Below are 12,118 nucleotides of genomic sequence, written 5' to 3'. Positions count from 1 at the left end.
TTTGTTTTTTTAAATACGTGTGCACTCTGGTAAATAAGACACTGATTCAAAAAAAGGACATTTATATTTGGCAATTGAAGTGTACATACATCCAAACTCTTGAAATTGACAAAATGAATAAGCCGTAAAAGTCTACTAACACATGCCACATTAAAATATGTCACCTGTAGAAGAATAATTATAACTTTTATACTGCATTTACTTTTTCAGGACTTGATCGACAAACCAGAAAGACGTATAGTTTAGAATTTTTCAAGTTTCACCAGGGTGTAGTAATACCTTTTTTTTCGTAGTCCTACGTTGATATGTACACAGATTGTTTTGCATCTGATTTCAGCCACATTGACCTGAAAATGTAAAAAAAAAAATCTGCATTCTCAAAAGACTAAATGACATTTACAATCCCTTTCAATGACGCCATATTGCCATTGTTACTCAGCAGTGGGCAGGTATACTGCAGGCTGTTTAAAGCACAACAGTTAAATATCAATACTAATCATTTATCACATTATCATTCATTAAGGTCAGCTTCAACTAACATTCAGTCCAATTTGCTCTACTCTCCACAAAACAAAATAATGAACACAGTGATTTACAGTAATAAAAAACTTAATAAACTAGTTATTTTTAAAGGTGGAAAATAGAAAATTATTTTCTTTCATGAAATTGTAACAAGTTTGCCTTTTACTTTAGAAATAATTGCATTTACTAAACTGGGATTTTCATGCATTTGCAAATGCTGGTTAAATCAGGATATTTCACAACTTGGCTACCAATGAAGCAGGTGAATCGTCGTGGGGAGCTTCTTCGTGCATCCGGGATTCAAAAAAGGAAGAAACCTACCGTAGATTACATCAAATCTAACTAATCATCAGAGATCAATAAACCTCTGAAAACGGGTGCATTCTCCGCATGTAGGCCCCAGGCACTGACATAATGTGCTGTCCACAGGTTGTACTGGGCTCTATTCAGTGCTACAAGAGATGGGCTTTGAAGGCACAATGGTGGAGACTATCAGTCTTTTTTTCTTTTTTTTTCATATGGGGCAAATTCCACATCTAGACCTCAGAGTTGTCTGAGCTGCTCCACATGCCTGCTGAGCCTTGGCTGTAGCCATTGTAGGCAGAAGAAGAAGAGCTGGAGTAAGGAGGGAACTGGGTCTTCTTTTCCCTCTTCTTGCGCCGCAGCAGCAGAATGACAATCGTGGCAATAAGGCAGATGAGAAGGACCAGACCTGCGATGCCCACTAACATGGGCAGGGTGGAGGTGTCAGCCAGTTCTCTTCCAGAACTTTCCAGCAGGGGGCGCTCCAGGTTGGGGTCACGGTTAGGGGACCAGGGCTGGCGCTGGCTGACCACCATGCGGTCTGCTCGGTCCAGAGCGATGTGCTGGATGTTGGTGCCCCGGTTGTTTTCAACACCAATGTCCTGGGCCACACTAAGGTCAGAGAAAGCAGGGGCGGCACGGCGGTGTCGGTGGGTGGCCATGTTGGAGCTCTCAGGCTGCTCAACAGAGGACATGCTGTGATACAGGTACTCCACACTGCGCTTACCAATGTTGCGGTTGGCATTTTCTCTGGAGCGAACTGTGTAAATAGTGTGAATGAACCATTCTCGACCAGCAGCCACCTGCAGAAGAAACATGTTTAAGTCTGTCTTATCTCTTTGTTTATGCAATACATGGATATACTGTATGTTGAGAATTACACAGACCTGGAAAAGTGGAGATGAGGAGAGTGTGAAGCCATCTGATCCTGGTTGTCTGATCAAAGGCAGACCTCCAGGTGTGTCTTGAGCCAGTGTAGCCTTAAAAGCAACATCACCAAATGCTGAAGCTTGAGTCTCTGGCTGGGCCTTGTCCTGCAGAACAACACACACAGAAATCAGAAATAACTCCTACTTTACTTCTACAACATCCTACAGTATCGTCCTTGTGGATTCATTGCATCTTACCAGAATCTTGAATCTGTAAAGCAGAGATGGAGCATCTGCCAGGCAGCCATACTCCTTGTTGGTGGGGTTGTACTTGGGAACGTAGCCATCTGCTCCAGTGCAGAGGAAGACTTTCTCAATGCTGCAGGAGAAGGAGTCACCCAGGTTCTGGACTGGGTCCACCATCACACGGCCGTAAATCGAGGCGCCTAAAGCAAAGAACATATGAAATGGTAAGTGGGACTATAACATGGGTTCCACAGATGGTTAATGGCGTTCAGCTGTAATGATGACTAAAATCCACTAGGGGGTAGTGTTGTAGTACCATCTGAAAAAGCTGCATCAGTTCCTTCTCCAAAGCCCATGGAGCCGTCAGACAACCACAACTCCTTCTTGGACAGCAGGAACATCTGAGTGTTGAGGCTGAACTCAGCTGCAACTGGATCACTCACCTGCAGCACAGAACAATAGTTACCATACACAGAAGAGATTCTGGGTGTTAAACATCCATCTTACTTTACTACATTTTGTGGTAAATGTTGTAATCTTTTCAATACTGGAAACTGTTGTACCCCTACTTTCTTGTTCGGTAGCGTTCTCCAGTCCTTCTGGCTTGTATGCGAGCTACGATTTATCTTGATTTAACTTCTTTAATTCACACCAAAATTAGCAAAACAGGAAACATTCTCTGTTTACTCAACTAAAGCACATATTAACCCGAGTCTGATTTGAGGCTAAGGGAACATAAGATATCAACTTAAAGGTACACATGAAAATACATCAATAAAATAATAGTTCAATTGCTATTGCTAGTAAAGGAACAATTCATCTATATAATAATACAAATTAACTCTGTAAATCCAAAATAACAACGTCTAATTGTTCTTGCTATAATATTTATATTTCTACGGTAATCTGTAACACATACATTAGCATAAATATATAGAAAATAACGCAAAAATATATTGTGTACAGCAACTAAGGTTACACTATTAAGAGTTGTCTAATGATTGTTAAGATGGTCTTTTTGCAGTGTCATCTATCTGTATTCTTGCTTCGAACCTGAATGTTGTGAAACCAAAACTAAATATTGCCGGGGGACTTTTGTCAGGATATCAAGACTAACCTGCTGGAAACGAATGTCCATGTCAAACGTAAGTGGCTCTCTTGGGTGGCAGACAGGAGGGATGCTGAACTCTCCATTGGGTGATGCAATGCAGGCGACCAACTTCACTGTGTAGGTGCCAGAGTAGTCTCGCACCTAGAGGTCACACAGAAACATAGAAACAATGTAAAGATGGTTTTTGAAGTTTCTGATCATTTCACCATAGCTGGCACGCTTTGATTGAGACTCACTGCAAAATCTGAGACAAAACTCCACTGCTGCATGGGCTGGTTGTAGGTAGGCTCAGTCCTGACCAAGGCCAGAGTGAATGTCAGCCCAGGGTGGTCAGCACACATCACCATGGATGACACACTGGTTCCTGAAATCAAACATGTCGACAGTCGTAAATCTTTAAAGCAGCATTTCGTCTAAACTAGAACTAGCATCAGTGTCTACGTTTTTTTAATTTAAAGAGTGACCTTCTACATTGTTTGTGCCGCTTGCTTCCTAACTGTAAACGCTGAAGGGTCATTTTGACATTTGCTGAAATGACCTCTGGCACTTTCACACAGGAAGGACCCTCAATATGGAACTCCAGAAATAGATGAAGAGGGGATATTTGCCACAGGGTAATCTAATAGGAGGTTGCTGAATGACTACACTGGGTGGTTTTAGGGCAAGTGTGTATGTATGTGTGTGTGTGTGTGTGTGTGTGTGTGTGTGTGTGTGTGTGTGTGTGTGTGTGTGTGTGTGTGTGTGTGTGTGTGTGTGTGTGTGTGTGTGTGTGTGTGTGTGTGTGTGTGTGTGTGTGTGTGTGTGTGTGTGTGTGTGTGTGTGTGTGGGCGCCACCCTCTTACCTGAGTGAGACATAACAAACTGTCCCCTGAAGCGGGCTTCTGTCTTGAAGTTGACCACGAGACGCCCCTCCTCATTTATACGCATACTGGTTGGATACATGGCTCCTATGAAAACAGATACCAAAGTTTTACAGTGCATCACAAATGGACTGTAAGCACCAGCAGGGAGCAGCATTGGTCTGAGAACACACCTTGTAGCTCAGCCTCAGGTGGGCTGCCGATGCCGTCCTGCCACAGAATAGCTGTATCATACACAAAGGTGAGTTTGAGCTCCGACTGCAAGTCAAAGTGCTGCCAGCCTCCCACAGCCACTGGTGAGTGGAAGACGTAGGACACAAACAGAGGAACACGCAGGGTGACGTAGGACTGGACCAGGTTGAGCACCTAAATAAGAGAAAAATCACACATGGTCAAAATATAAAGTGCTACAAGTGTGGTGACAGTGACTAACCAGGCTAACCAGTAACAAACTAGCCACTTTGGAAAATGCTAATGCTTTCACTCACAATAGCTTATACTGAGAAGTTTCATGCCTCCATTTTTGGTTAGCTCAATCTCTAAGTTCACACAGTACCTTCAGAGTGTACAGTGGGAGGAAATGGAGCCATGTCGTCCATCGTTAAATACAGTCGAGTAGAGTTGAATTTGCTAATACTAAAATTAGCATGGACTTACTTATACTGAATGATAAATGCTGGCGTGACAGAGCCATAGGAAGATTTGATTCTCTGTGGTTATTCCTGGGGCTGCCCCCAAATAGTCTTGGTCGACCAAAAAATCATTAGCAGACCTAAATTTCATTGGTCGATTGATCGCAGAAAAACAAACAAATATTTGGAGCCGATTCTTGTCAAAATTAAGTGAAAATCTATGTGACTGAAGGCTGGAGGGCTTTTAATTTGAAGGGACAGATACAGAAAGTCGGGACCCTCACTCACTGTCGGCTGTACACAGCTGTACATCGTGGTTAGACAGTTAATAACAATTAATAGCCAATCATCACGTCTAAAATATGGGATTACTTTGAAAAGATATATATGTATAGATGTTTATATGTGTCAATTAGTTGACTAATCCTTGGTCGGGGCAGCCCTAGTTATTTCCTGTATGTTCTACCTGTCCATCGGTGCCTATGGAGCCTCCACAGTCATTCAGCAGCTCTGACATGTCGTAGTAGCTGGTGAACTCCCAGAGGCACGCCTCCAAGTTGAGGTTCCTGTAGAAGCGCAGAGAGTTGGCTGAGCGCATGATCGGGCTGTACTGGTAGGGTGAAGTCTCGCCAATGATTTCAGGGTTCTTTGTTGCATCAGTGATGAAGCCGTGGCCCGTTTGGATCTCATTGAAGTCCAGCAAGTTGGAGCAGCGATGGTTGCCCACACGTGTGCCGTCTGGGCTCAGGGTGAGCTCAAAGTTGGACAGAGGTCTTGTGGAGATCACTGGTAACATGCCTGTTGAGAGTGAAGTGCTTGTTCATTTTCTGGGTCTTTGTCTAGATTACTTACATTAAAGACTAAATACCAATGGTTACAACACATGTTTACTGCTTACCATCCATGTGAGGCATGTTAATAGTCAGTTTAATGAGGTTGGGGAAGTCGGGGTCATCTGGACCGGTGTAGCGGATCTTTGCAGAGAAAGGTTCAGCTCCAACAGTGCCTTGGACACGAGGCTGACACATACCTGCAAAGAGTTATACGTTAGTTTAAAGAATGAAATCTATAGCTGCAAGTAAACTATTCACATCAGTCCTTTACTCACCCTCCTCTTTGCTGATCACAGCGATGGGGCTGGACAGCTCCAGGCCGGCGTCTCCATTGACATTGAAGGCTCTTGCTGCACATTGAACCCTTGAGCCTGTTTGGAAGTAGATTGAATCCAAAGTGATGGACTTGGTGTTGGTGAAGAAAGTATTAGTGTCCACCTCCCTCATCGGGCTGGTCACTCCATCAGACCCGGTGGGGGCGCTGACCAACCAGCGATACTGAGTGAGAGTGTCGTTGATGTTCTCCGCGGAGCAAATGGAACCGGTTTTGTCAAAGTCGTGGTACTTAGGGTTGCAAGCCTGCAAGGGATGACAAGACAGATGTCAACTGAAAAATTAAATAAATCTGAAGGAGGTGTGTGGCTCTCAGAAGCAACAGAAGCATTGCACTCACCGTCACACACACAACGGGGTATCCATTGGACGGATGGGGCTTGTCTTTGGTTTTCGCTGTGTCATCATACATGAGCAGGGAAACCACTTGGGGCACGGCAGGGAAGGTAACATCTGCCACACTGTCCATCTCCTCGATGTACACAATAGCTTTGTTCATCTAGCAAGAAGAGGAAAGATTGCTCAAGACTTTAAATTGACCAATCTCATACGTCATTATCTCTGGCATACATATTTGAGTGGTACATGTCTGATGTAGAGGATATGGGTAGAATGTTGCAATTCTTTTTATAGTTTGTCTACTGTTTAGCTCTGCTGGGACATTCCCTTCAGCATCTCATTCCACAGGGAAAAGCTTTTTATAAGACTCTGTGGTCCAGGCGTGCTGACAGCAATGCCAGCTGCTGCCTGGCTATTTTAACACAGGCTGACATGAGAGGGATGCATGGTCACGTGTGTAGATATGCAGTACTGTGCGTGTGCACGTACAGGATTCACTACTGGTTATATATATATATACAGTATATTTGTCTGTGTGTATGTGCTGTGTAACCTTTGTGTCACCTGTATTTCAGCCACCATGTTGTCATCAGGCTTCATGTGCACAGTGAAGGCCTCTCTCATCTCTCTCTGACCATCATACAGGATCTCTATCTCCACAAAGTGTTCCTTCTCACCCTCCTTGAATTCAACATCTTAGACACGGAGACATTTAAGTGAGCATTGATTAAAAACACAAACAAGTATCTCCAACATTAATTCATATGAAGAGGCAAGAAACTACTGAATCACTGCATCACTTTGCAGCAACCTGGTTAGGTTCTCACCCTCTGACAGCGGGTTGTAGTCTTCTCCAGAGGTTGCAGAGCCATCTTTGGTGTGCACTCTCACCACTGAGACCTTTGAGGTGTCTCCAACACGCAGAATGGGAATCTTCACTATAGCCACGTCACCTTTAACCTGAGGTTCACGTACACTGTACTTGATCTCAGAGAAACGGATGATGGGCTCTAGATAGGAAGAAAAATTTAATTGCATATAAGCTAAAACAACATAGTCATATTTCATTCCTCAAGCAGAGTTTGCAGGAACAAAAATTATACAAAACAGTATAATGATATACAGATATATAGTATAACGAGCTTTGCTCAAGGGCATCTAAGAAATGGTTCTTACGGAAGGTGAGACCAATTTATTTCAGCCTACCTCAAATTACTTTTTTGGAATGTTTTGGCTTTTTTGTTTAAATGTTTTACAGTCATTGCGATATTTTTTTTTATGTTGGTAAAGTACATACTGTCTTTCCCGTCTGTGACTGTGACCAGTGCTTCCTTCTGCTCCCCAATAGAAGCTCCATAAGGAGACTTGCTCTTGGGATTTCCCAGGACGAGACGGAACTCCTCATCCTCTTCATGGACGGAGTCGTCCATCAGGCTGACCACACACGGCTTCTCAGTTTCACCTGGATAAACATGGTCAGCATACTCAGATCAGTGCTGCTGGATTTAGAGGAACAGGGAGATTAAGAGGGAGAGGGAAGGACTTACCTGGCAGGAAAGTGATGATTGATGCTTCAGTGTTGGGTCTTTCACTGTAGTCCATCATGACCTGAGCAGAGCCTTGGCGAGTGTAACAGCGCACTGTGGACTTGAGACTAATGTCTCCACTGCGGTACACTATGGCTGTTACCTCCCCATCAGACTCATCCACCTTGTAGCTTCCTTCCTTAAACTGAACCTTTGGCACTGTAAAGACAGTAATCAACTTGTTACAAGAGAGTTTCACTGCAATTAGCACTAAATATTATGTTTTTCTGTAACATCAACATCATTATGTCAAGCCTCTCCCCACTTATAGTACTTATTAGCAGCATATAAACATACTAACAATAATATGTTTCAGAGCAAACTATACAATTGTTATACGCAAAAATCTAAATATCTTAAATTTAATCAGTTATTCATTTATTTTTAAAGAAACTGAACCCATATAAGGACATTTACAAGGATATTTTTAGACCTACCTACAAAAGGTTTGGACATTAGTTAACTCACTTAATAAATACTTTAGTATATTGAATCAATAAATACTTACCAATATCCTCACTAGATTTTAATTATATAATACATTTGTATTCATTAAAAAAAACGACTGGCAACAATGGAACTTGACTGTAGGGATAAAATCAACATAATTAAGTTTTGCATGTGTGTGTAACACTCACCGTCAGTGACTGTATCATTGATGGTGATTGTGGTCTTGCTCGGTTCTCCCAGCACAGCGTTCATGGGCATCCGTAACACCAGGTCAAAGGTCTCAGGCCCCTCCAGCTCCGGCTGTCCCAGATCATCGAGGATGGTCACTCTGAATGTCTGCATCGTCACTCCAGGAGCAAAGTCTAGGTTGCGACTAATGCCAACGTAGTCCAGTCCAGCTGCCACACAGAAGAAACTATAAACTAACACTGTAATTCAAAATCATGATTGAATGCTGTGCCCAACTGCTGATTTTACCTTCTGCAGAGACAGGATCACTCTTTCTGGAGCGCACGGTGACGGTGGCCGTCTTGGACAGGTCGGTCCCTGTCCTCCAGACCTTCACCTCAATGTAGCCTGAACTCTCATCCACAGCATACTCAGGTTCGCCAAAATACAGCGAGGGCTCTGTGAGATTTGGGAATAATATGAACAGTAAGTACAATAAGTAAATAACTATGACATGGTGGCATTTCAAAATTACCAAAAGTCAGCACTTGAGAAATAATCAATCCAGAGTAATTGCCAAACAGCAAATGAAATACATTTATCATCATGATATTTTGTCATAATCTTGTATTTCCATCAGTTCTGCTGTTTGACGAGCCAAAAGTCTCCTGTGAGAAGGACATAGCGACAGAAGCTTTTATTCGAGCCGTGTTCAGGGACAAATTGGCATGAATAGCTGAGCAAACTCCCTAATTTGTGACTCAGCACAGGAAGAGACCTGTCATCCCTCTTATCCTGTTCTCCTCCAACCTTCCTCCCCCATTTATCTAAATCCAGGCAGCTCTGTCTGAACTCAACGCCAAAGGGCCGAGGATACACCTGAAGGATAAGGCTTGTGCTTGTGTGTGCACGAGTGAAGGGATGTTCCCAGTTTCTGATGATAGAGCAGCTGATAAGCAGTATGGTAAGGGTTTGGCAGAGACAGAGAGGCAACCGTCCACTTTGCAGAGGCAGAGGGCAAGAATTCAGACTCCTGGAACGCATAGTCGATCATCTCTCCTCACTTCTGTATAATGTGTGTTTTCATCACACTCTGTCCAGCCAGTGCTCTTAGAGATCCACTGATAGAGGCACAGATTCAGGCCTTAAGCTTATCTGCACTATAACCTAAAGAAAACAGAGATAAGAGGTAGATACAGAGACATTTTCAGTGTCAATTATGCTGATCATTTCAAATAACCTTATACAAAGGGTTACTAACTTACTGTTTTATTATAATAATAAGCTTTATTAATGTTTGGAAGATTATTTAATAATGCTTTCAGCTTTAAGCCACAAACAAGAACAACTTTTGGGTTTCCAAAAGAGTAAAATTTCTTTGTTTTTGGATATGGTAATGTGACTTGAGACCCATCAAATACAGACATACCGTATTTAATTCTTAATGTGTTGTTTTATGACCATAGGCTAAAACACAGCATTTTTTTTTTACAATTTAGTCACTCTCAGTTATTGATGTTTGAGCAGAACTGGGAGATCTTGGGTTTATTTAGTATTTGACGGATGTTGCAGCAGACAACTGATGCTGAAGGAAGGATTTCTGGCACACTTTCAATGCCGCTCTCAGCCTCCAAGGCAGCTATTTAGTACCAGGGAGGATAAGAAGGGGGGTTGTGTGAGGGGAATGAGTGCCAACACGGCAACCTTAAATATCAGTGGGAGGAAGAGCCAGACAAATACAGTAACAATGGAGGCTTGATGTTGGCGAGAGTCCAAACCACAAGTTTACTCAGACAGGCAGATGGTTTTACACACACACAAACACATACACACACACACACATACATATACACATACATATACACCGAACCAGATTTATGATGGGGTGTTACTTCAGGACCCTCCAAGTAGAACCACAATAGAGGTTTACACCGAGGAGTCTTCTCTTGTCTGGGAATGCGCACTAATTATTTATACATAAAGTTCAATTGTACTCTTGTTCCAAATTGGTTGGGAGGGAAGCTTTCCCAGCGAGCACGTCTGTCACTACAACAAGCAGGTCCAGGAAATGAACCTCGGTGAAAGGTTGAAGATATACAGGAGAAATGTGAGGAAGACAAAATTATTCAGGGATTACTGGTTGCAAATTAAAGACAGGAAGGACTTTAAGGATTTAAAGAATTTGGGGAAAACAATTTGTCAAATTTGTTAAGACTTATGTGTGATTTATAGCTTTAAAAACAGCATTCCTTCTCATGTTGAACATCTAATATCTTAAACAGAAACAGGCAACGTAGCACTGAATACCATCACACAGGGGAAAGAGTAAAAACATGCCAGTCATTTGAATTCCCTGCACAATAGTCCCTCTCTCTCTCTCCACCACCTGCCTTTAGGTCCCTGCAGACAAAGGGATGCCCTCTGTTTCCCCTGAGCTCCCCTGAATGCCAAAAAGGACTGGGGGTCGCTCGAGGTGCACACTGAAGTTTAAAGCCCTTTTATCTGTCAGACAGGCTAGAGTGTAGCATGACATCCACTGAGGCTGCTGTTCTCCCTCTCAACACCTGTCTATTGTCATCTTGTTCCTAACACTCACTCAGACAGACACAGGCAGACAGAATATGGTGGATAAATGAAGCAGAGGCTGTAGACAAAGCAGTAAGGCCCAAGCAGAGGAAGGGTAATGGACCTGAATGTACTGTAAAGCCATTAAGGCAAGTACAGTATCAAGGGCTTTTTCTTTGGCGACTGTGGTTATACTGCCGCCTGGGCACTTTTTGTGGATTAATAGCGTGCAGATACCAAAATGGCAAAATAGAGAATCAAAGGGGCACTGAGCAACAGGATCACCCACAGCTGCCACAGTGATGTCAGTACTGTAACCACAGCACATGATGCCATTCTTTCCTGACCTTTAGGCAAGCAATGTGCTTAGGGCTCCATTCTCATTGTCAAGCAGCTCTTGTGATATTTCTCTGTGTGTGCTTTTGTTGATTTATGTGCATCAGTTTCAAATTTCAATCAATCTTCTCTTTTTTGCAGCAAATAATCCTCTGCTGTCTTTAGGTATAAATCATACCCAAACCGGTACGACAACACTAATATTTAAAGCTACAGCAGGAATCAGTAAGTGAAAATGATTTTTTTTTTTAATCAGTGCTCTTATCTGAAATTGCACTGTTGCGTGGTGATACAGTCTTATCATAAATCAGGTCATTACTCAGTTTCTTGGTTTGATTGGTTTAGCATACTACGCCAGCAAATGTAAAGACATGATGTGTTTCTTTGATTTGAATATCTGTAAATGTAAATGTCTTAAATAGTGGGTAGTTTGGGAAACAATCGATTTGTTTTCATGTTAAGGTCAGGAAGATTTTATGGAAACCTGAAAAAGACATCTTTGATATTAACAATAGACCTGGTACATCCATCCATCCATCTTTCCATCTACCTTTGACTACTGGACATCTGTCCGTCCTTTGCTGAAGTAAGAAAAGTGTTACTAAAACAAAAGAAGCCAGTTTAATCGGCTCACTCACCATCATCGCTATCTGCCAAGATGGTGATCTTGGAGGTTGGGAAGCTGGCGCCGACCTGGCCCCCCATGGGCATGCTGAGACTGACGTTGAAACTCTCTTCCTCCTCATAGAGGGAGTCATCGATGATGATGATGCGACAGAATTTCTCCCGCTCATCCTTGTCAAAACGCAGCACACTGTTGTGGTCCTCAGGCCGGGTGATGTAGTCAGAGTAGGACAACACGGTGCTGGGTATGGTGCCAGTGGCCGTGGCTAAGGAATCATAACAGAACAGAAAGAGGACAGGAGATTAACCTCAGTTGTCCATGTTGGGTTGCTAGCAATGCA

At 42.8% G+C, this 12,118-nt stretch overlaps 1 protein-coding gene across 1 annotated transcript in view; it reads right to left on the bottom strand.

The window, feature by feature from the left end:
• Positions 1 to 64: 64 nt before the first annotated feature.
• Positions 65 to 12,118, bottom strand: part of frem3 (Fras1 related extracellular matrix 3) — a 32,092-nt gene continuing 20,038 nt past the window's right edge. Inside the window, exons 6-24 of the mRNA XM_083928296.1 lie at positions 11,792 to 12,043; positions 8,562 to 8,711; positions 8,273 to 8,482; positions 7,596 to 7,793; positions 7,346 to 7,510; positions 6,876 to 7,058; positions 6,613 to 6,743; positions 6,050 to 6,208; positions 5,652 to 5,955; positions 5,442 to 5,573; positions 5,010 to 5,341; positions 4,085 to 4,277; positions 3,894 to 3,998; positions 3,288 to 3,415; positions 3,058 to 3,192; positions 2,257 to 2,383; positions 1,953 to 2,140; positions 1,713 to 1,859; positions 65 to 1,628 (exon numbers count right to left, since the gene is read on the bottom strand). Coding sequence (XP_083784422.1) covers positions 1,059 to 1,628; positions 1,713 to 1,859; positions 1,953 to 2,140; positions 2,257 to 2,383; positions 3,058 to 3,192; positions 3,288 to 3,415; positions 3,894 to 3,998; positions 4,085 to 4,277; positions 5,010 to 5,341; positions 5,442 to 5,573; positions 5,652 to 5,955; positions 6,050 to 6,208; positions 6,613 to 6,743; positions 6,876 to 7,058; positions 7,346 to 7,510; positions 7,596 to 7,793; positions 8,273 to 8,482; positions 8,562 to 8,711; positions 11,792 to 12,043 — 3,809 coding nt within the window. The 3' untranslated portion in view covers positions 65 to 1,058. The remainder of the gene's footprint in view (positions 1,629 to 1,712; positions 1,860 to 1,952; positions 2,141 to 2,256; positions 2,384 to 3,057; positions 3,193 to 3,287; positions 3,416 to 3,893; positions 3,999 to 4,084; positions 4,278 to 5,009; positions 5,342 to 5,441; positions 5,574 to 5,651; positions 5,956 to 6,049; positions 6,209 to 6,612; positions 6,744 to 6,875; positions 7,059 to 7,345; positions 7,511 to 7,595; positions 7,794 to 8,272; positions 8,483 to 8,561; positions 8,712 to 11,791; positions 12,044 to 12,118) is intronic.

This window comes from Echiichthys vipera (genome assembly GCF_963691815.1).
Source record: "Echiichthys vipera genome assembly, chromosome: 2".
NCBI lineage: Eukaryota > Metazoa > Chordata > Actinopteri > Perciformes > Trachinidae > Echiichthys > Echiichthys vipera.
This window is presented reverse-complemented; position numbering and strand designations above follow the sequence as displayed.